This window comes from Tachysurus vachellii, chromosome 2 (assembly GCF_030014155.1).
Source record: "Tachysurus vachellii isolate PV-2020 chromosome 2, HZAU_Pvac_v1, whole genome shotgun sequence".
Taxonomy (NCBI): Eukaryota; Metazoa; Chordata; class Actinopteri; order Siluriformes; family Bagridae; genus Tachysurus; species Tachysurus vachellii.
This window is the reverse complement of record NC_083461.1, coordinates 15,474,176-15,499,677: the sequence shown is the minus strand read 5'-3', so window position 1 is coordinate 15,499,677 and position 25,502 is coordinate 15,474,176. Positions and strand designations below refer to the sequence as shown.

The window sequence follows — 25,502 nt, the reverse complement described above, 5'->3', positions numbered from 1 at the left end:
TTCTTAGGCTAGCACAAAAAATCCCAATCTTAAATAAATATTCTTTCAGGTTACACTTCTGATCCTAGTCAAAAGGCCGAATCCACAGTAACTCTATATTCATTATATAAAGTCTTGTAGTTTTACCAAAAGCAAGCAGCTTAGGCATTGACTAACCTTACCTAGTCATTCAGATGTGGATTTCATGCCTTCAAAAATATTTATTAAATATGAATGTTCAGTAGTATTTGAAGAGTGAAATTTGTCCTGACAGCTCTATACTCTGCAGAGTGAAGAGGTTATCTCAGTTCTCAGTAGTCACATGCTCATCCTTTGCTATTTTAGACCTGTCAGAGGGTGAGGAAAAAAAAAGAAAAAAAAAAGGAAAGACCCCATCAGAGCATTTGGTTATACAGCGTGGGGTGCTGATGAGGTTTTGAGGCTGCTGTCATCTGTGATCAAATTCCACCTACACTCTGTTAGTGATGGAGGAGCAACGAGGGGCAGCCATGTGAAAGAGCCTGCTATTGTTTGGATGTGCTCGAAGGAGGTAGAGATTCAGTCAACCTTCTGACAGAAAACATCTGTGTGTGTGTACCCTTGACGACTCAGTGCATATCAGAAAATATTTCCCTTTAAAGAATTTCTAGGCTTTTTCTAGGTTTTTTTTTCTCTTGGTTTTTGTGTGCTGGGTCAATTTGTACTACAAAAAAATATGCAAATGAAATGCATTATATAAACAGGTGTACAGCTTTGTGTCCAGGGGTTCTTTGGTATCTGTGAAGCTTTTGTAAGCATGGTTTGGGTTCAGTGGAATTGTATGCATCATTCAGACTGAAATTATAAGGTGTTCTAGTCTGCTTATGATTTGTGTTGCACACTGTACACATTGATTTTTTGTTGAGAGTTGCTTTCAAAGAGACTTCTGCTCAATCTGAATTATAGCCTCCCAATCTATGGCATTATCAGTCTCCTCTAACACTCTTCTCGCTGAGACTGCAATACAGTGTCAAGATCAGTGAGGCCCATCAGCAGTTAGCAGGTTGTAATTAGTTCCTCCCCTGACTTCTGGAGTGAGAAACACTCTGTCTTGTTACATTATTCATGAAGAATACATTACAGCTTCACCTGCTCTGTGCAATCAAAAGTGTTCAGTTTGGGTAACTGCACCATATCGAGACCATCATGTTTTTTCAATGAAAATAAAACTAGACTCAAGTAAGGCTTAATATTTATTTTTAATCCATTTGTCTAAGTTTCCAAAAGTTTAGAGGCATTTCCTGACAAAAACTTGTATTTGTGTACCAGAAAAACTCAAGCAGTCACCTTAATTCTTCAAAATATTTAATAGTCCTAACCACCAGGGGCAGCAAACATTCCAAAAATGTTTTCTTGTGCACATGTGCATGCACTCCCAGACCTGCTACTTTTGCATTTCTAGTGATTGTAATTTTCATCTTTTTGATAAAAGAAGAAGGCATTGAAATCATTCTCATGGCAGGATATGGAAACTGTTGCAAAGTTGCTATGGACTTCAGGAAGCATGGCAACAACTTCACACACGACACTATTGCCAAACTTTAAAAAGTTTCAAAAAGACTGGAAGTGTTGCAGATGTCTACAAACACCCACTGAAGAAAACACATCCGACTCAGAGCTGGTGTACATAGTCCCCTCCAGACACCCTGTAGTTTCTATTTGGTTTCCTTGTTAGCTTGTACGCTATCACTCATTTCACTGTTGAGTGATCTCAGTGCTATTCTTGTTGCCCATCACAGCCTCTCAGTCTCTTTTTGATTTTTTTACTTTACCGCAATCTGCATGTGTCACAACTGAGCACAACTGAGCATTCAAAGGCCTCTGTACACAGCTTAAACATACAGGGGCTAGACTTTGGGTTCCCCGTTCGTACTTATATCTCTGCTTAATGGAGTCTTCTTCTGCACTCATTCGGCTTATTCCCCTAACTAACAGCTCTATGTTTAAGTGCAGCTAACATGGACGAGGGTGTCTCCCTCACTATACTCATTATACCACCTACTGTATAAGATTGCTGTGTTATTCAGATCACTAATGCACAAAACTGGGGCTGGGGTAGGGTGTCTCTCTGCATGCCCTCATTTTTGCTGCCAGACAGGGTTTTCTACTGGTGTTTTGGCTCAGACATTACTACCACACACCTTGCCATCTAGTTGGCTAATGAGCCATGTTTGAAGACCCATGCCAGTTTGTGAGTCACCTGTGTATCAACTATGTGTCCACTGTGTTGGTTCTAGGAATGATTTTGCAAGACACTTCATCGAAGGTGGCTCTTGTTGACTGTGGTTTTAACTGGTGGAGCCAAACAGAAAGCACAGCCATATGACTGTCCTCACTGTCTATTTTAAATATTTTCACCTTTACCACTGATCCTGCTCACCTTACACACAATTTAATAATTAGCACACAACTATTGAATTCTGTGCTTAGTCAGCAAGACTTCAGTTGTCAGGTTTCAATTGTCCTCAATAGTGGGTGCAGCACCTTGGCAGCTTTCTCCTGTAGTAGAACTGTTGTCCTAAATGTATATCTGGAAATGTTACACTCAGACAAGTTACCTCTGCCTGTAGGGTCTGGTCCCATAGTGTGAAGTGCAGGTTTAGGACTCTGTAGCAGTCCAGGAAATTAGCCTTGTATGCTCTCAGGCGGAAAGGTGTGCATCATTTCTCAATGCACTAGCCCTCTAACTACATAGCTGACTTTCCTTCTCTGGGCTAAAAGAGTATGTGGCACAATTTCAGCAAGTCATAGCACCATGGATGGTGTCTTTCTTTGGGCTCATTAACTTATCATAATCTGTTTTGATGACGGTTTCTTTGTCAGTTATTATACCTATAATACAACATATAGCACATGGCTTTACTTCTAGACCACTTTTGCTGGTGCCAGAAACCTATTTTTTAAAAGTTTCCTATTGTACTTCTGATTTGTCAACTTTGCTGTTTTAATTGTATCCCTTTGGTGTTGTATTTTGTCAGTAATTGAGAAAAACGAGATGATCTTTGCATGCTGCCACAGTGTTCAGACAGCACCCTGCCTGGATATTAGCATTCCTGTATTTAATTTAGATGTAAATGCAGGTGCACGACCCCTGGCTGGGCATCGGGCTGCTGTGTTCCAGTGACATTTGCCTACCAAGTGATCAATTAGCAATTGTGCTCATTGTTCATCTACCACAAGAAAATGGAGAGAAATAATGACTTAAGGAATCATTATTTTCTTTTAACCTATTTAACCAGAGTGACCCTGCTGCAATCTTGACAGAGCCATCTGTTTTTGGCTGCTGCCTCAACTCGATTATATACGTTCTTCTTATTTTAATCTGGTAATATCATTTTGTGATGTGCTGTGAAAAAGTATGTACTCCCTTCCTGATCCTCTGTTGCATTTGTCACACTGGATGTTTTCAACTCCATCTTTAGACCAAATCTAATACTGGGTAAAGAGATTGTTTTTTTCTGGTGTTGCTTATCTAATAAAAAAGTTATTTAACACCACAGGTTATTTACACTGAATAATGTGTCACTCTTAGGTGCAGTATAATGACATCAGCCAGGTGTTGATGTTATTAATTCATTTCAAGCTTTTACATCAATAATTTAGCTTTTATATTCACGTGGGGAATTTTATTCCAGTCTTCCTTCCTTTTCAGAATAGATTTTCCTCACATTACTCCAGTGTGTTACTGTTGGTTGTAATTTTTATCTTTGATATTTTTCCGCTTTTAATCAGTATTTTTCTTTTCGTTTGAAGCTCTTTCATTTTGTGTTTGAAGACTTAAATTTGCTGTGTGACCCAGTTTCACTGATATATTTAATTTTTAATCACATTTTTGATAGCAAAAAAATATTTTAAAATCTGAGAGCAGAATCTAGTGTTTTTTTTTTGTTGTTGTTGTTTATTTGTTTTCACTTCATGTGTCAATCTTTGTAGGTCTGGAGTCATAAAAGCATCTTCACATAAAAGCATTTCATTACCACACCAACTGCTGGAATTCTTTGATGACTTTTCACCAGGTTTTTGACTGAACTGTCAAAAACGCTCCTGAATTTCTTGAGAATAATTCCTGTGCTTATTGGCAAACATGAGAGGAACATACATTTTATACTCGTTGCTACTCTTCCTTGAGGTCCATGTCTTCAGTCTCTTTCTCAGAACAATAGCATTTTGTTGGTACAGTTGGTACAGCATGAGATCATGATTAATGTAGTACAATCTAGGACAAGTATCTGTGCCTGTAAATGCAGAAGGTCTCTGAATGTGGGATCATGGCTTTGTTACCACACTAAACCACATCCTTGTAATTCTGGTTAGTAACATTGCTCTCAGCTGAGGAAGTAAAAGCTTACAGGATTTTTTTGTGTTTTGTTGTTGTTGTTTTTTTCTTACTCATTGATTTCTGGCTTTGTCTTTGGAGACATTTTGGGAGCTTGACAACTTCTGGGACGATTCAACGCATCAATAGAGCAAATGTTCTCTATTTGGAGATGATAGCTTTCACTGTGGTCTGGTGGAGGCTGAGAGTCTTAAAATGGTTTTGCAATCTTTTCCAGATTGGTAGATAATGACATTGTATATGATCTGTTATAATGTGCTTGCTGAATTTTTATGCTGCCAAAATTGACTTTGATGGTAAACGGTAATTTTGGTGACATTTATACTGATGAATGCTGTCTGAAATTAAGCCTGGTTACATAGTCAGCATACATAATGTGTTACAGCTGATTTAACTGTGCTGTTACAGAAACAGAAAAATATTTGTAACCGTTTTGTATTAAATTGTTGTTGAAGAAATAAGTAAGTAGCGGGTATCTTTCCAGCGGGATTTGGACTAGTATTCAGCAGAGTTCACTAACAAGCTAGCAATCCTGAGGCCAAATATTACATTGTGTAATCAATACCGGTTGAAAATGTTCCCAGCTAACTAATAGACTGGACAATATTAGCCTTTTTTTTTTAAATATTCTTTTATAAAAAAGAAATATTATTCAACAAGCTGGCTAACAATGAAGTATAAATAGCATGTGTTTGACCTCTCACTGGTGGCTATTATTTGATAAAGCAAAACAAATCCTAACTTCTGGGTCAGCATTAACAATAACTGAATTAAAAATATACTAGTTATATTTACAATATATACAAATAAAATATACGAATATAAAAACAATATTCTTTTTAACCAGGTGCTAATATAAGCCTTTGTCTTTGTATTATTGTATTTAATCAGCCATTGCTTAACCAGCTTTCATGTCAGTTATTGTCATGATGTAGTGAGAGCTTGTATATACAGTAAGTAAATATAAATATGACTGTGACCTGAATTGTATTTATTGTGTGTTGTTTCACTGCTCTGTGTGTTGCTCCTTAACTGCTCTTCCATACGTGGTTTGAACGAGCCAGTATGCTAGTGATTCTGCTGAACTGTGTGACTTTGGGCATGTTCCACCCGTGTGAGGACAGTGACTGTGACTCCGAACGCTGCAAGATCCTTGAGGTGAGTATTGACAAACACAAATACTGTATATTAAGCAAGCTCTGTGAAATTTTAAGGAGCTAGCATATTTTCAAAATCACAGATATTTTTTGCAGATTTGGGCCAAGATGTGTCGTTCGAAGTCAAACTTTCAGTCAAAGCACTTTTTGATTCATGTACAGCTGTCATAGAAAGTAATTACATTTGTGTGTTCACTGAGAGGAGTTTAAATGAAAAATCCTGTGCTCGCAATTTTGCCAATTCAAGTAGTTTTCCACAAATAAGGCACAAAAATCTCATCGCAATTTTTAAAAAAGCTGCAAGACAATTAAGTATTTTGGCTGCAACATAAACAAATCTTGTGTGAAATCCTGAGTGGACTGTGTACTACAAGCAGTGTAAACATAACAGGCTGTACATTAAAACTAGAAGAAAAGAGTTTTTCTAGCTGTGTTTTTGATTTGATAGTGATGAGCATCTGCGGTCATGCTGACATTGACAAGTTGAGACACTTTTTGATTTTGGTTCTAGCAAAAATCTTAAAAGCATTACAAATCAAGCTCTCAATCTGTACGTTTTTAATCTATCTTTATCTGAAGACTCTGTAGCTCTTTGTCCTATATAGACACCAACAGGACTATTAGCTTATTCTTCCTCACATATGGAAATAAGACATAGATAATACAAAAATAAGATGTCCAGACAATTCACAAAAGCTGCCATGTATTGTTCAGTCGCTGATAGGAAGATATAAAGGGTCTCCCAGGCCAATGTGATTCACATTAACCTCTGCCTGAGATACAAAGGAATGCCTTTGGTGGAATAATGGAAACCAATGAGATATAATGATATAATAAAGCCGGCAAGTGTGCAGGACTCCCATCTTCCCCCGAAACCACCCCCGCCTTCTTTGCCTGCACAATAACACATCCTCCTGTGTTCCTCTCTCTCATTCTCTCTCTCTCTCTCTCTCTCTCTCTCTCTCTCTCTCTCTCACACACACACACACACACACACACACATACACACACACTTTCCCTCTTCTGACAATCCCTCTCTCATGTACACCTAATAGTCTAAATACAGAACTAATGCTGCTCTAAATACCAAAGGAATCCTTCTGTTTACATGTAAAAGAGTTTTCCTTTTTCAGTATTGGTGAATGAATGCGAGCAGCTTTGACGGAGCACATAACACATTCCACTGAATATGTTTGGGAAATGTGTTTAAGTAGGAGATTTAAGTAGGAGAAGTAAGTTGCTGGATCAGAAACAGACAGAGAGCCAGTGATATTTCAGTCGAGACACATCAGAGAGAACGCATCAGAGAGAAGGTCTTAATCAGAGCATACAGACTCAGAGATCATCTATCAGTACAGCAACCATCCATCAACACCATCAAGACAAGACAGACATATATAGCTTTGAATGTGTCTTGAACTTTCTTTCTTGCTTCTCGCTGGTTTTCTGCTGTCTGAGCACAGCTGTTTTGGAGCATATGTGAATAACTCTGAATAAGTCGGGCATGCAGGGTCTGAGCAGGATCTGTGTCTGAAAGTTTGATGTTTCATGTCCTCTATGGGCAATGAAGCAAAAACACTTCTTGCTTCTGGCTTTTTCCAGGTGGAATAAGAACACGGCCGTCTTTGTTGTTATTTTGTTCAGATATATTTTATATTTTATATATATTTGCTGTAAATTGCATGATAGACAGACACAGGGCAAAAGTGCTCTGTCATTCATATAAACAACTCAGTGTGTTGTTTTTACGAATAGGCTTCATTATCAGAGGCTAATCCATAATCATAAAGAGAAAACACCAACTTCGATCAAAATGGCAGGTAGACTGTACAGGAACAACAAGTGAGTGAAAGAGAAGAACAAGCATTTATTCTCATGCGATGTAAGTTAACCTCGTCTGTACGCAGTAATGATGTAATCTGCATACCAGCTCAGTACAAACACAGGATGAAAGACATTGTCAGTAGAAACAGATCAGTGGGGAGGTGGTGACCATATGTTTCTCCATTTTAGTGTGTTTGCATAAAATCAGGATTTTTTTTTCCTCAGAAGAGCATATCCATGCACACACTAATGCCTAATGAATGTGCATGTGCCTGTAAATCTATTTGCGCCCTTTCTTTTTGCATACTTTTCTGATCGTCAGAGAGATATTTTGGGGGAAGTCGTGGCCTAGTGGTTAGAGAGTATGACTCCTAATCTTAAGGTTGTGGGTTCAAGTCACGGGCCGGCCACGACTGAGGTGCCCTTGAGCAAGGCACCGAACCCCCCCAACTGCTCCCCGGGCGCTGCAGCATAAATGGCTGCCCACTGCTCTGGGTGTGTGTTCACGGTGTGTGTGTTCACTGCTGTGTGTGTGTACTTTGAATGGGTTAAATGCAGAGAACAAATTCTGAGTATGGGTCACCATACTTAGCTGTATGTCACGTCACTTAAATATTGGAAAGGCAATTTGAAAGATCAAATCCAGTATTTAATTATCTTTTTAGTTATTTTATGAACAAAAATACCTTATACTCATATCTCCTGTAGGTAAAATATAAGAGGTTATGCCACATCCTACTATTAACTGTAATTTGCAGTTCTTGTAATTCAATACAAGTCTTTAACATTACTGTGGATGGATTTGAGCCCACTTTCTCCACTGGCTTGATTTCAGATGTTTCTAAATTGTGTTTCAGGTTCTGCCACCACATCATTTTTGGATTTAGGCCTTTACTTTTAGTAGTGCCAAATGTAGTTATAGATAATAGAAGAACTCAGGAAGTGGAAGATACATTTTCATAGCAGTGTATGTGTGGTTTGTACAGTAAGTGGGTTTGGATGTGCATGAAAAGCAGTGCATCAGTTGTACTGGAATAACCATCTCTTCCAGTAAAGCAAAAACTTATATCCCAATCACCAGTATTCCTAATAAATAATTATTGTATATTATTTATTATAACAGAAGACCAGCATGTACAGATGAGCTGTTTCAGTCATACATGCACTTCTATTCATCTTGAAGCTAGTGGCAAGAAAAGATGAATAGTGAAAAAGGTGAATTGCTAGTGGGTGCTGCAAAGAGAAGCAAATAAAAAGCCGCATGGGCGAATATGAAACCATTAAATTGTGCTGGCAGACTGTGCGGACAGTCTAGGACTGCACTGTTGTGGGGTTTCCCCCGTCTGCGCTGTTTTTCTTTAGAGAGCTGCTAAACCATGGAGAATTCACACACACACACACACACACACACACACACAAATGCTTTGTAGGCCAAAAGCCATGTAAGGCTGAGAGAACCTGGTTCTTCAGAGAAAATGTGCCTTTTAAGAAGTAGCTGCTTGAGAATTCCATTTTTTTTCTCCACATTGATCTCTATTATCTGTTAATATCTTCAGATGCATCACTGAAAAATCTTTGACGTTCAATATTTTATACACATATTTACAATGACAGTAAATAGCTCACCAATCAAAGCTGACAGAATTGACAAAGATGTGTTATGTCTTATTATTCGAGGCAGTAACTCGAATTATTCACATGAGGATAAGCAGTGACAGTTCATGGGAAAGAAACATTTTTTCCCCTGTTTTACAATGGTCGGGTCAAATGACATGTTTAAGCATATATTTACATTTATTTAATGTCATGTGGACATCCATCTGACCCACAGTGGTGCTCACAATATCAGATAAATCGCGCTTGTAAATTAATGTGCAATCAACTATCACAAACAATCATGTTGCTGATCTTCATTATGTACTACGATTAATGGTGAATGAAAAGAGCAAGCAGTACAATGTGAGTGGAATCTGGCTGGAAATGATGCAGAGCACCAGAACCTGCATACCCACTGCTGCTTAATTAACATTCCCTGTGTGGTGAAAGTGTCTTTGCTGGAGAGATTCCCTTGTTTAAGAGTCATCGCTAATGCTGAGCTAGCACAGAGAATCCAGGTGACAGTGTTTTTTTTATAAGCTTTGTTGTGTTTTGTGAATAGTTATACGTTTTCCACAGGACCAATATTTACCTCCATCCTAACAATCCATTAATAAAATCTAGTGGAGTAAAAAAGCCTCCATGTCTAGTCCTCACTGAGACCTAAAGAAAAGGACTGAGGCACGTTTGAGTAAAATTTTCCACCTTAATGTATAAGATGGATAACCTGTCGAATAATGTATTAAATAGACAAATAATTGGTGCATAAAACTCTTAAGAATCTTTCCATATGTTCTGCACATGTGCATTTGCACAATTTTTGATGACTAAAAAAATCAGATTGATGAAAATAAGTGAAAGAACATTGCCAAGTGTCAAAGGAACACGCCAGCTTCATCTCTCATCATTATATGGTGCACGAAACCAAGTTACTATGAGAATCCATGAGCAATGCCAAAATTAACCAAGTCTACAATGAGGAAATTGTCCATGTCAGATTTACTCGGCTAGCCCTGCGAGTGCATGTTTGTAATACAAAAACATATGTTGAACTTGCACTTCTCCTGGTGTATCATTTCTCATTTTTAAACCCTATTATACTTTTTTATGTTTGTCTATAATCCCTGTGCACACTGAACTTTGTGGTCTCTCAAAAAAAAAAAAAAAAAAAAAAAAAATCAAAATTCATTTCATAATTATAAAATTACATTTATAATTGAATAATAAACAAATATTTCACATAATCATGTATTATACTCATACTGCATTACATTACATGAATGACCATGCATCTATATGAACAATATGATCATTGATATCATTGATAATCAGAGGAGAAAGTTGAGTTCTGTTCCTTAAATGTTTTTTCAGCAGGAACAAATGATCCAGAGGAGATTAGTATTATTGTGCTATTAACACACTTTATCATGTGTCTTAGTATGAATCAATCACATGCTCAGTGCCAAGCTTGCAGAGCTTATTCTCTATGTTCCTTAAAAACATGTGGTTATCATTCACGTGTCACGTCATATACAGTACTGAACATTATGTGCCGACATTCACAGTGTCAGTAAAGGCCTAGCCGAGGATTTGTGGAGAAAAAGCACAAGTTTGCTGTTTGATTTCTCAGTCAGCAGACACACACACACACAAACACACACACACAAACCCTCCCAAATTCAGTCTGCTGAATATGGCAGTGGTGTGGTTAGTGATTTAATTTTTTTAGTTATATGGCATGTTCATAAAATGAGTAAATACTCCTTAATTCAAGAATTGCTTTTTGATCTGAAGATGCACATTAAAAATCTTAAGGATCTGATGCTACAACTTGTGCGTTTCCTCTTTTTCCAGGATTTCGACGACTTCATTTTTGCATTTTTTGCCGTGGAGATGGTGATTAAGATGGTAGCGCTGGGAATCTTTGGCAAAAAGTGTTATCTTGGGGATACCTGGAATCGGCTTGACTTCTTCATTGTGCTGGCTGGGTGAGTTTTTTTTCTCACCACAACTTTCCAAAATCACCATTAACTCTCTGATATCTAAATTTATTCTTTTTAGATCGGATCATTGGATGCAATTGTGCTTAGTTTATTCAGTTTCCGTGTCACATAGAGAGCTTGTGATCTTTTCTGCCAGTTTGTGCTAGAAAAGGGGCTAATATGTGTTAATCACATGCCTTGTTGTGAGATAGCACAGGATTATGTGTTGAGATGAAAATGAAACAAGCACATGGAGCACTTGAGAGGACATTCCCAGGAGAAATCAACCAAAGTCTGTACATAAAAGAAGCAAGTAGCAATGACAGGCTGCTGGCATGTTCTTCTAAACCACACAGGAAATACAGGCTCCTGCTATGTTGGCTAAATTAGTTCATCAATGCTGATTAATAACACTCCAGATGGTTACTTAGTAGCAACACAGCTTTGGGTGACCAAGGATAGATCGTATTATCATTTTTTTTCTTTCTTAAATTTCATTAGAAACTCATCAGTAATAGTATCAACAAATAATGTTTCTATCTGCTTGCAATATTTAAACTGTCTCTGAATTCAAACGTAGTGTTAAGTTATTTGTACCTGTCCCTTATAGCTAAAACACTATAGCACAGGGATGTCCAATCTTAACTGGAAAGGGCCAATTGGCTGCAGGTTTTTATTCCCACCTGAGTCCCACCTGAGCCAAGATTAGCTGATTAAACATGTAGAATCAGATGTTTCTCCTGCGTGATTAGCATGAAATTATGCACACACACACAGACACAGACACAGACACACACACACACACACACACACACACACACACACTGTTTGCGGTTAAGATTGGACCCACATGCTGTAGTTAAAAATCTGAAAAAATTGTGTAGGAGACATCCATCCTCTATACTGCTTATCTGCTTATCCGATTGGTCACGGGTAAGCTGGAGCCTATCCCAGAAGGCTAAAGGTACAAGGCAGGGTACATCCTGGACAGGATGCCAGTCTATCACAGGGCACAACTGTGCACACACATTACAGACAATTTAGAGATGCCAATCTGCCTATAACACATGTCTTTATACAAGGGGTAGGAAACCAGAGTGCCCAATAGAGACCCCCCCACCACCCAGTGGATGATGTATTATTCATTTAAAACAATTAAAAACCTTTCATGATTTATACCTAGGTGACAATGTTCTCTACAGCAGTATACAATACATGTATGTCAGATGATTGAGCATGGACTTGCTCTATACAGTAGTAACAGACTGATAGCAATGGTATTATGGGGTTTTTTTTGGCTATACATTATCTTGCACACTTTTTTAAAATCAAATTAACACCCTGGCCTGGTTATGAAATGTGTACAAGATCATGGTTTATGTGACAGAAGCGGGAATGCTTCACTTCCTAGGACAGAATGAGAATTCATAATTTGGTCTTCATTCACTAGCAGGGACTCTCCATCAGCTATTGAGAATGCTATTGGCTGTGGTGTAAATCAATCAAGTGCTTCAACACTATGTCATTCTGACTTCCAGTTTCAGAAGTAACATACAGAACATACAGAACCAAGTAACAGCAAGTAGGCCATTCCAGTGTGGGGACTAAATTTGGATTATTTTAAAAGTTAATTAAGTTTTTGTGTTTTATTTGGAGGAGATATAACATTCTCTGTGTTTATGAAATGCAAATCTTTCCTCATGATCCTTTCTTTGGTGATAAAAAATAAAAGGGTCATGATATCCAGCAGAAAGCAGATTGGATCTGACTAGACATCATTTTTTAGCTGTGTTGAGAAAGCTTCTGTTGTGTCTGTCTAGGTTACACTCCTGACACTGTACCAGGCTGCTTCCAGTACAGTGCACTGATGCTTTGGCATCCGTGCTTACTATCTAATGTCTGTGTGCACATTAATTGGAAAGACATTCACGTTGGCATGAGCTTGTCATCGTTTTTAAAGACCATTTGAGAATTCAGCACTAAGCAGCCAAACTATCAGCCTCACACACCCCCAGCTGCTTGGCAACGAGCGCAGAATCATTTCACATTCCAGCAATACCCATCAGCCCTTTCACTTCCTCACAATGCACACGTAGGTGTTCAAGTTGTTTGAGGGAGCTCAGAAACTCCTCGTCATACTTCAGGAGTCAAAATATATCACCCAAAGTATAAAGCTTATAAAGGATTTTCTACAAAGAAGAATTGATTATGCTAAATAATAACTCTGCTATTTTAATTAGTGCTGATAAAAGTGTTGTTAATTGTTTATGACAGAATTGATTGCCATCAAAGGAGATAAAGCATGTTTTTGTCATACACAGTATTCTGTGCAACAGTTAGTGGATTATAGATTATTTGTATTGTTTACTTTACAGTATCATGTTAATCTACAGTATAAATTAGACTTATGGACATTGTCATTTATGTTTTTCATCACTGTTACAACTATTTTTAACAACTATTGTTAAAGAAAATGTCCTCGCATAAACATCACATACATTTTTCTTTTTTTAATTAACATATCAACCCTGTGAAAACTACACCTCCTATGAAATTTAGTCACATATTGGCAAATACCCCATACCCCATACCCCATATTGGCAAATACATTTGGTGAACTCTTGCTCCAGTACTGAGCCTGTGATGAGGCTAAGCTTTTACTACTGTATCTGCTTGTCTTGATTTGTGTTTGATTAAGGACCGTTTCATGTTTACTGATTTAATCTTGTCTTGTTTCTGCCTGTTTAACGAATACCTGACCTTTTGCCTGCCCCATATTTTTGTCTAGCTCTGTGAATTGTGGTCCATGTGGATTTTTAATTAAAAAAAAATTCACTTATGAAAGTGGTGGGGAAAAAAGTGACCATTCTAAATGACAGCAAATGTATTTTGAAGACATGTCACTAGAGTTTGACCCTGTAGGCTGATCAGCATTATTGCTGATGTTAACTTTGCTACATTAGCATTATATAGCTACTCTGATAACTTTGTCAGCTGTCAAAGTTTCTCACATAAATGACGTTAAAAGAGAACTGAGACCTGTTTAGCAAATGACATAATCCCATTTCATTCTTGTTTGTTTTTTGAACATGATCACAGTAGCAGTGATTTGCTTACAAACAGGGATTCCAGCAGTGTGTCATGTTGGTGATGGTGTGGCATAGAGTTAACAGATCCAAATGCAGAGAGAAAGACATAATAAAAGATGACAACTTAAACAAACATAATAGGAAACAGGTGAACTCATACAAGACATAATCACATAACGTTAACCCCAGTGCACCTGCTTGCACCCACCAATGCTCCGGCAGGGCATAGTCCCAGTCTCTGTCACAGTGGCTACAGTATATGGATCAGAGGCTAGCTGCAGGGTAATATTAGCTGTAACAGTCATCAGTGGTTCAGTGGTTAAATAGCTACGTTTAAACCATAACATTTTTTCTTTCAGAATATTGTCGTTATTCCTTTAAAACGAGGAGGTAATCGAGGTGTTAGGAGGTGTAGACAAGATCTTTACTTGCTTGGAAAAATCATAGGCACATTATTTAATTTGTATGTCTTTGCCATCATTTTTTTTCTGGACACTATATCTGACATGATCACATTTTATACAGTCAGTACTGGTTTTTAATGACTAACAGAAACACTGCCCTAAAGTGTTTTATTTTTAATCTACCACTAAGGACTGCAACATATTACTATTAGTGATTGATTGCCCCATGAGCTTCATATCTAACTTGTGAATGTATTCAATCTTCTTACTTTGCTGCATCCTGCAGGATCCCAGTCTCGATAACTTAATGTTAATTAAATGCCCTGTGAACTCTTCTGTCAAAAAAACCTAGTCTTCCATTTATTAAAATCTGTGTTTGTATCAATTTGGAACACATGTTTAATCCAAACAGTTTATTTGTATTTGATGACATCTGTTTACCATGTATGTGGCCACGCTACATACACAATATAGTACAAACACAATACAGACATGTTCCTGTAAATGTTTTAATATTTCTGCATGCTGATTGGCCATTAGATTTAATAAGGTAGTGAGAAAGGGCTTGAGAGGCAATGCCAGGCCTAGTTATGTTACTTCTGCTCTTCACTTTCCCACAGCTGCATTGAGATGAACTCAATTGTGCAGGTATGGTGCACTCTGCCAGTATAGTTGTCCATGTCTCACATTTACAGGCTGACAGAAGGGAGTGAGAGCTCTGACAGGCTGACTTTAAGCACCAGAGATCTCTCAGCTAGACAGAGACTCATCTCAGGATTATCTTCTGGCACATACTCACCATTTATTGCAGACTTGAGTCTATCAATCCATGTTGATGCTATTATATGACTCTGCTCTGCAGGAACACTACAGTGAGACTTTGTGGATCTAACCAGTTTCAGTAAATCAGGTTTCCACTCTGTCAAACATTTTTATGGCACAATATAATGATTGAACATTGTATTATCAATATATAATGCTCTCTTGAGATTCTCTCTCTCACACACATAGTGCATATGCGGACATATTTTGCATGTCATGGCAACTGTAGTATGTCCTCTGTGCTCATTGGACATTACTCATATGGCTACCTGGATCTCTCAGAGGCTTTATCTTGTGCTCTTGGCAATGCTTGATTGCTGTACGTCTTTCAGCACCTACAATTTATAGTTTTCATTTTGTTTTCATTAATAAAAGTGGAAAATAAATAGTGGTGCATCTGGAATATTCTCTGTTGGCTAGATGAGCTACTGTCTGATTTATTTGTATGCTATTTTCATGTATTTGCCAAAGTTTTGTCAGGACTTTAAAGGCATATTCATTCTCTTTGAGTGAATGTCTGTGGCATTCACTTCAGCAGCAGCTCATGAGTCTAGATTTTGGTTAGGCAGAATGATATTAATAACATACAAAATTAAGCCGAAAGACTTTTATATCTTACAGTCTAGTGAATTTTTTGGGTAACTCTATAATAGGTAGTTGAGGTTTGACAATATAGAACATCCAGAATCTAGCAGCTCATTCTGAGTGAATTTAGACACAGATATTTGTGTTGAGTTGTGTTCAGTATAGCAGGTGTGTTTCACACCTCTATTGCCACTGTGTGCAAGAGGTACACAGCCTGAGCTAATATTATTAACCAGAGTTGCCAGGATTCAGTAAAATTTCCATTCCAACTGGATCTCAAAAAGCATAAAATACCTGAAACGTGACTAAACTTCTGTGACACGTTTTTTTATTTCCTCAGCCTTTGAGTGGAGAAATAAAGGAACGGTGGTGCACCTGCATTTCTAATGTACAAATTAGCCACTCTTTAATCCCTCTTTCTCTGCTTCAATCTTTGAAATGCATCGTACACTTTACCCTTCTTTGCGGAAATTTGTTAGATTTAAATGTGACTGTGTTGCTGTGGAGTATTTTTTAATGATCCCTGGTCATTTATGTTGGCAAATGACGATCATCTTATGCTCCACATAAGCAGTCATAAAATAATCTCTAGAGCTCCTGGTCAGGTAATAGAGGCTTCAGGAATTCCATTTGGTCAGAGGAAGTGATGACACTGGACTGTGTCCACTTTCATCTGATAGCTCCTAAATCTCATATTTGCGTTGGGAAGCATCTGGAAATCAATATCAGAGCTTTTCACAGGTACTTACAGATGTTAGGATCCCCCCAACACACATCAATCAGGCTGATGTTCTCATGGTGTGTGTGTGTGTGTGTGTGTGTGTGTGTGTGTGTGTGTGTGTGTGTGTGCGTGAGCATTCACAGGCATAGTTAAGGGTGGGAAGTCACTTGCTTGTATTGGCTTGGTTCAAGCATAGTTAAATGTCTTTTTTTAAATGGTTCACAAAAAAATTAATATTCTACACAGGAAATAAAATTAGTGATGGACATTTAAATTTATTGAGTGCTTGAACACATTATACTTTGTTTCCAATAAACCAATAAACACAGTTGCCATTGAATTTGCAAATCACATGAAGATTTGAATAGTGTCAGATTTGTGCTGGTGTCCATGCTGAAGTTTTTTGCCGTTTTCTCTTCCCATCTCTCAAAAAGCTGCTGTGGAGAGAACATGCTCTGCTACAGTATATACATGACACGCATCAATATCTTCTCAGTAAGGGAAAGTCTCTTGTAGTGTAAATATGTCCCTTTCAAGAGGCATTTATTTCGGCTCTTAACAATTCAAACATTGTGTGCATCCGTGTCCATGCTATATCAGGACAGATGACACTTGAGCAGGACGCATGCGCAGCTCTTGAGCTTGCTAAACTTTGGTCGTTGGGATTGCAGGTGGAGTTGGCAGAAATGTAACAAGAGACTGGTGAATCCCTTTCTCTTGTCCTTTATGCTGACTCTGATGTATCCACTTTAATATCATTCAACAACTCCCTGTTACCCAGGGTTGAAGAGACCTTAGCTAGCAATCTGTCTGCTTCCTTCCACCTAAGCATCTGTAGGGCTACATCTGCATTTTTAATCAAAGCTTTCATGTCAGAAGGCCAGGCTAGTCTTACCATGCACACCATGGCAGTCTTGCAGGCCTAGCAGGTCAACCTGCTTAAAGATCTGGACTGTGGCAAGGGACTTAACCCTGTGTTAAGGCTGTAGCTCAACTCCACCAACCCACAGACCTTTTCCGTGGCTCAATTTAACAAGGATAAAAGTGAAAGATAAAGCTTTCTTCCTGGACACCCATATTTTACCTCAAGGCCTATTCATCAATGCTGTTAATACCATTATAGATATGTGTCAGGAGGTTAAATGCCAGTCTGCACAATTCAGAGAGTTTATCCCCCACTGCAGCCAGGACCCCGGGCCTTCCTCTAGCTGTTGGCCTCATTACTGCACCACTAAGCAGGAGAGGAAGGCATTTGATGCTAACCAGGCTGCCCCTCATAAAGATCAGGTGGTCACTCAGCACACCCAGGGCCAGAACCCTCAAGTGAGACAGGACTTGAGGGCTGTCATCTCTGCGAGGTGGTCCAAGAAGGAAATGTGACGCCTGAGGTTTAGCTTTCCAGTGAGCCCTGATTCTGGGGCTAAGTCAGCCTCTCTCCCCTCTCTTGAGGACAGATTCCTTAGCAGTTTGCCTTCCCCAACATTGTCTTCCCTGTCACTTTCTGTGTTTTCGGGGAGCAGTTGTGTCCACTGTGGTTCCTGCTCATTCTTTAGCTATGCTCCTTGGGGTGGTCCCTGTCAGACCATCTGGTAGCATGAAAATATCTGCCAAATATCAGTGGGTTTTGGACACCATAGAGAAAGGGTACAGTGGTACAGAATCCAATTTTCCTCTTGTACTCCCCCTTTTCAAGGCTTGTCACCCACTATTGTTGGAACAATACAAGTTTTCTTCCTCCAGCAGGAACTGCAGTCACTCTTGGAGAGAGGGGACATAGAAGACATTCCCCCTAAAGAGACAGACACAAGGTTTTACAGTCCGTACTTTCTAGTTTCCTAGAAGGACGAGGTACTGCGTCCAATTTTAGATCTGCATGTTCATGAAGTGCATGGGAGCATGGAAGCTCAGTTGAAAGATATGGTGGCCACCATCATGCTTGTCCACATGAGGTCTTTGGGAATCCAGAAGAGTGTTCTTTCTGCCTCTCAGGAACCACCTCCCTGGGGGTGATTTGGGATTTGACCACGATGCAGGCATGCTTCTCTCCTGCTTGGGTGAATTCCAATCTTTTTTCCAAACAAACATTTGGCTAGGCCAGCATATTTCTACTGCTCAGGCACAGAGGTAATTGGGGCTTATGGCAACAGCAGCCAACATTATCCCTTTGGGATATCTCTTTGAGCCTATAGAGTCAGCCAGAGGTTTCTGTCCCTAAAGACGGCTCTTGTCTTAGGCTATTTTGCATCCCAGGCCAGAATACATTCCCAATGTGCCCACCATGGCTGGCTGCAGGGTCATTTTGCAACCTTCGATCCTCAACCCCATGAGTTGGTGGAGTGGTAAAGACTACACCTTCTGTGCCAGTTCGGGCTCTCAGCACTTATGCACGTTGTTCGAGTACATGGTATACATCCTCTTACCTGCTAGTCTGCTTTTTTGGCCACAATAAAGGCAATCTGGTCTCCAAGCAGTGTCTGGCGCAATGGGTAGTGGAGACCATTTCCTGGGATTATGAGGCTCATGGCATGTCTTCACCTCTAGGCATTAGGGCCTATTCTACTTCTATTAAATATTGAGACAGGCTCATCTCATTTCTTGCTGACAGAAAGGCTGTGTGGTAAGGCTTGTGGTGGTTGTTTGTGTGTTTATATAAACATGGAATGGGGCAAGAACTCTGTGCTTCTTTCTAGTTACTTCTTATTGCTATTGGAGTTTGTGACTGTTAGATGCAGTCCATTTCATTTACCACTGGAATTCACCAATGTTTTCATTGTCTGAGTGTGCATTCCCCCAAGCACTAATGATAGAGAGGCTTTATGTGAGCTCTATGGGGTTATTAGCAATCTGCAGAATGCTCACTTCAACGGACTGTTTATTATCAAAAATCAGTGCTCCCGAAATTCCATAATTGTTTTGAATTTGCTAAGAGAGGGGCGAACATGCTGGATCTTGTTGGATCAGAATTATGCTAATTCCAGCATGCAGACCACTCATCAGATGCTCTAAAACAGTTCTGAAGCAGATGAAAACCTGGCCAACAGGAGCCACCTCTGCTCTTCAGGACTGTTTTGAGTGCACTGACTGGAACATCTTCTGGGAGGCTGCAACCAATGGTAATTCTGTCAACTTGAAGGTGTACACGACATCTGTGACCAGCTACATCGGCAAGTGCATTGATGACGTGACCATCTCCAAGACCATCACCAAACGCTCCAACCAGAAGCCGTGGATGCAGGGAACAGGACAGCCCTAAGAACTGCAAGCCGTGGATGCAGGGGAAAGGACGGCTCTAAGAACCGCAAAATTGCCCAGAGCCATCAGAGAAGCAAAGAGTGCACATGCCCAGACAATCCACAGCCACTTCCAAGACAGTGGAGACAGTCAGCACATGTGTCATCCAGGTGATCACAAACTACAAGACAGCTTCACCTGCCTGTGATAGTGCCGCTTCTCTTCCTGATAAGCTGAATGATTTCTATGATCAGTTTGAAGCGCAGAATAATGTAGCGGCAAGGAAGACCGTCCCTCCACCTAACGACCAGGTACTCTGTCTATCCAAGGTGAAGAGAACTCTATGCAGAGTTAACCCAAGGAAAGGCTGCTGGATCAGACAACATTCCTGGCAGGGTGCTCAGAGAATGTGCAGAACAGCACATCTCGAACCATATCATCAAGTTCGCCAATGACACAACCATGTTGGGTCTCATCAGCAAGAACGACAAGCCAACATAGAGAGAGGAGGTGCAACAGATAACTGCTTGGTGTAGACCCAACAACCTCTCTCTAAATGTTTGATAAAAACTAAATAGATGGTTGTTGACTTCAGAAGAGCACAGAGTGACCACTCTCTGCTGAACATTGAAAGATCCTCTGTAGAAATCGTCAAGAGCACCAAATTCCTTGATGTTCATCTGACTTCACTGGGTCACTCAACCCCAGGTTCATCACCAAGAAAGCCCAGCAGCGTCTCTACTTTTTACGAAGGCTGAGGGAAAGCACATCTACCTCCCCCATCCTGACTACATTTTACAGAGGGACCATTGAGAGCATCCTGAGCATCTGCATCACTGCAACTTTGCACATGCTGTCTTACAAATTCAGTCAATTGCTGTTTTGCACAGCTCATTAAAATACCTCATAATAACTGTTGCTATTATATTAGTTATTCATTCTTGTATTGTCTTATAGTGTTTTGTATCATTTGTTTGCACTGTCTTTTGTCTTGCACTGTTTGCACTAGGTTGCACAGATCCACATTATGTGACTAGGACAACTTACTTAAGTCCTTAGCTCTAAGTTGTTCTATGTACAGTAGCTCTTTCTTTGTTCTATGTAGCACCATGGTCCTGCAGAAATGTTGTATCATTTTACTATTGGCAGATATATATGGTTAAAACAACAATAAAACCTTCTTGACTTGACTTGACTTGACTTCTAATGTCTCATCCAGTGCCTTGTTCCTCTTGTTGATATCTGTGCATCAGCAGGCTGGTCTGGTCCTCTCTGTACACTGTTACCAGATTTTATAGTTTGGACTTGGACACCACTCCCTCCCCTACAGGGCTTTCACACAGAGCTTCAAACTCTACTTTCACAAAGAGGCATTCCCATAGCTTCAAGCCAAAATGCAGCATCTCTTTCCCTTCTTAGGGAACTGGGATAACCTAGTGTTGTTTTGTTGTATAATGATTTCAGCTGCTCTTTCATGAGCTGGTGAAGTCATTTTACATATAAATGATAATGTCTCACAGTGACGTTACACTTTAATGTAAATAAGCTAGAAGCTTTCTTTATATCCTGTCAAGATAAAAAAATTTAAATTAGAAAATTATGCTTTTTAATTTGTTTTTACATGACGTGCTTGATTAGTCTACTTTACCTGCTCACCACTAAATGAAATTCTGTATCACTATGATATTCAGTCAGATTTGAAACCACACTAAAAATACTCTCTGCTCTCTCTGATTTATTCATGTTTCCAGGCGCATGCTATGTGCCGAAAAATGTCTTTTCAGGAGACTGAGACAAGGACTAAGGTATCATGAAAGGCCATCAAATATTTTCTGAAGAAAAATAACTGTGAAAGGTCGTACTCATTTATTTATTTTCTGCCCTGTGGTCAAGTTGTGTTTGACCGAAGCACACAGAGCAGAGCTGGTTTCTTTTCTTGTCATACACCTTATTGCCTTGTATTAAGTTCCTTCATTTCCTTTGTTCAAAACATGCATTTCCTTTACAAATATTTGAAAAGTAGCTCTCAATATAGACTTACATCATTAGTTCTGCTTTGGTTACACTGTATGTAATAAACATGCATACACCAAAATGTAAAAAGGGCTTCGCGTTGTTTACAACTGAAAAATAAAATAAAACTCAAAAAATAAAAATTAGAAAATTCATTCATCAGATTGAAAATGGTAAACAAACGTCTAAAAACCAAGAAGAACATGAAGCTGGCACTCAATAAACTGCTAGATAACTTATGAAAAACTAGTTTAAAATCATTTATCACACCCACAGTTTATGTTTTCATTTTTGTTTGTTGCATCAAATATCCAGAACACATGGTATTTCTGGAGTGCCAGACTTCAGTTTAGCAGCTTAAATTCACAGAGAAATGTTGTCTGTATCCCAAAATACACAGCATGTTTAGTTTATTTCCCCCAATTGGGTTGATTCAGGATTGAATTGTTTTCATGCTGTAATCAAAACACACTAGGGTTTGACTAGAACCGCACCGAGACACCTCAGACACTCTCATGCGGATGTTTTTGTCTGCATGTGAGTGAGATTGTTGCGTTCACACCTGTCATCAGGTTAGAAATCAAATTGATGTGATATAGGAAACAAGGGGATTTCAGTCCAATAAATGATCATCTCTGTGCAGCTCATCGACTTTTGATTATAATCAGTCAGTCAGTCTAATTCTATTAAAACACTGAGCAAGGTAGTATATGGATACATATGGATGTGTTTTCTGTTTGAATGTGGCTACGGGAAAGCGAACCTCCTCTGAATCTCTCTTCATTAAAGTGTCAGGTGGAAGAAGACACCTACTGTAGCCCTTCTTGCACCGCAGGCAGGGCTGCTGCTTTGAATTCTATCCAGCTCTTGAGATAAACCAAGGAAGAACTCCTGTAAATGAACTCAAACTCATTTCTGTCTCTTCATGTCACCTGAAGTGATGTGCAGTGACCACCGTGACACAGTGTACAGATATTTATGTTTTCTTTCATTCCAACTTGGTAATGGTTGTTGAAAAAGGGCATGGCAGAACATGGACTCTGCTGCTCCCACTTGGTGAAATCAAATTGATTTCTGAAGGTCAGACCTGTTTTGGATGCAGGACTCTTTCCTCCTTCATGCTTTTCCTATTATAGTGTCCTCACTGCTAGCACCGTGTACTCCAAGAGCAGCCATTATTGACTGTGTGGTCATAGTTGTCAGGAAAGTGGTGTGATTCCGTCAAAGTGTGCCATCCTAAACTAGATCTATGCCTTAAACAAAGATAAGTGCCAGGTGTTTTTGGCTCTGAGCCCAGTCCAGACACTCCACTAGCTGTTTATGTTTACCTGTGAGTGTGTGTGTGTGTTTCATTATGTGCCTGTGCATCATCATTCATGAGTTCAGTGTTTATTTACACACCTATAGTGTATATGTAGAACTTGATGGATGCTAAGGCATGTTGATGTGAACAACCATATAGACACATGTTCACGTTGTTTAGCTGTACTCTGCTCTGGCTGCCTCATGTTTGCCTGACTTAGCAGCAAGAGTTTTTGTGAAGTATCCTCACGCAAGTTCTGTCCCCCCCTTACCCCCATGCCAAACATGTACTTTCTTTTATTCCTCTCTCTATCCCAACCACAGTCCTCCAAATTCTCTCTCTGTTTTAGTTCAGTTTGTACTTTCCAGCCACTCTGGCAGATCTTTTGACATCAAAAACGTCATGCATTTTCCCCTCTTTTGATATTTTTTTATGTTTAGTCCTTCCCTATCCTTCCGTTTTTAGCCCTAGTCACCACTGTTATTATTTTTCTATTCCAGCTACCAGCTGGTTTCCATCAGACCCAATCAGTGCTCTCGAAAGCTGCTCTGCAGATTTCAGGAGCAACAAAAGCATAACACATTTCCTTCAAGCTTTTCTTGCTTAATGGAGCTCATACTGTTTGCACATCACCATCATCCCTGACTCCACAGATAATCTTGGGTATTTAAAATACCTTCAATCTGAGGTTGGTACAGCATACAGATAGCATTAGAGCATAACATCTATCATTTTAAAATTCAGCTGCAGTCCATGTTGGTGAGTTTGTATTTTTTTTATTTATTTTTGTTAAATACATACCTGTCACATAGCCAATTAGTTTTGTCAGACATTTTGAATTGGCTGGAATCTGTAGCTGTTAGCATGCACATACACACGGAGGCCGTGTCCCCTATTTGATGGCTACAAAGGCATGGAATTTTTTAATGCATCTCACTCCAAAGTTCACATGTGTGAAGCAGCTGTGGTTGTGTGTGTGTGCTTACGTGTGTATATGCGTGCATGATAGCATGTGTGTATTGTTGAAGATCACATTACATTGACCCCACTGGATGCTTCTCTTTGACTAAATTTAAAATATCCAATTGAATTTATAGCACATGTGCAAGGCTAACTCTAGACTATTGTTTCCCCTTTGGAACACACACACACACACACACACACACACACACACACACACACACACACACACACACAATTCCAATTTCACCCCAAGCCACTTATCTCCTTTTTTTAATGCAGTTACAATGATTATTCAATATAATATCTTCATGTTATGATAATAATGTTTAACACTTTATTAGTCACATTCTGTTTTTTTCATTGTTTTACCGTAAATCACCAACCATAAAAAACAAAAAATTTATTATACAGTAACATCAACAATATTACTAAAACACATAACTGTGGTACATGGAATGAATACACATCTGTTTCATTGCATGAATCTGCTGAAAAATGTGAGTTTATTATAATCACTCACTTTCAGTAACTGCTTATTCTGGTCAGGGTTGCCTTAGATACAAAGTCTATCCTACAAACACACACTCACAGAGGGAACACTCGCTAGAGGCAATTTGTCTTAGCCAATAGCCAGACCACCTACTGGTATGTTTTTGAAAGATAGGAGGAAACCTGTGATCCCAGAGGAATCCCACACATTCATAGGAGAACACCACTTAGACAGAAACACAAGCTTAAATAATGTCCCTGGAGCTGTGAAGTGGCAATGAACCTCAATGCACCACTGTGCCATGACTTTAATGCACATATTAAATTATTGTTTTTTATAATGTTGCTAGCATTTATTCAGTGCCTGTTTTTTTTTCTCCTTCTGCTTTTAGTCTGCACTTTATCATTCATTCATTCATTCATTCATTTTCTACCGCTTATCCGAACTACCTCGTGTCACGGGGAGCCTGTGCCTATCTCAGGCGTCATCGGGCATCAAGGCAGGATACACCCTGGACGGAGTACCAACCCATTGCAGGGCACACACACACTCTCATTCACTCACACAATCACACACTACGGACAATTTTCCAGAGAAGTAGCCCTGCTCTTAGACCGGGGGAGGAAACTGGAGTACCCGGAGGAAACCCCCGAGGCACAGGGAGAACATGCAAACTCCACACACACAAGGCGGAGGTGGGAATCGACCCTGGAGGTGTGAGGCGAACGTGCTAACCACTAAGCCACCATGCCCCACTGAACTTTATCAACTCATTGCTATTGATTTTTCAGGACATAGAGTAAAATGGTGTCTGAAGAAAGAAAACAATATGCTTTGGAACTACCATTCATACAAACACTATACAGTTAAAAGTATATATACACCTGACTATCACACTCACACACAAGCCTTCTACACTCAGGCACCCAATACTGTGGTGTATAAAGTGAGCGTAATGAAGAATTTAC

The 25,502-nt window shown here is 39.3% G+C and overlaps 1 protein-coding gene across 8 annotated transcripts in view; it reads left to right on the top strand.

Annotated features, from left to right (window-relative positions):
- Nucleotides 1-25,502, top strand: part of cacna1g (calcium channel, voltage-dependent, T type, alpha 1G subunit) — a 179,507-nt gene that overhangs the window by 67,822 nt on the left and 86,183 nt on the right. For all 8 annotated transcript variants that reach the window (XM_060858841.1, XM_060858827.1, XM_060858813.1 and 5 more), the window contains exons 3-4: nt 5,401-5,512; nt 10,786-10,919. In XM_060858841.1, the coding sequence (XP_060714824.1) occupies nt 5,401-5,512; nt 10,786-10,919 (246 nt within the window). The remainder of the gene's footprint in view (nt 1-5,400; nt 5,513-10,785; nt 10,920-25,502) is intronic.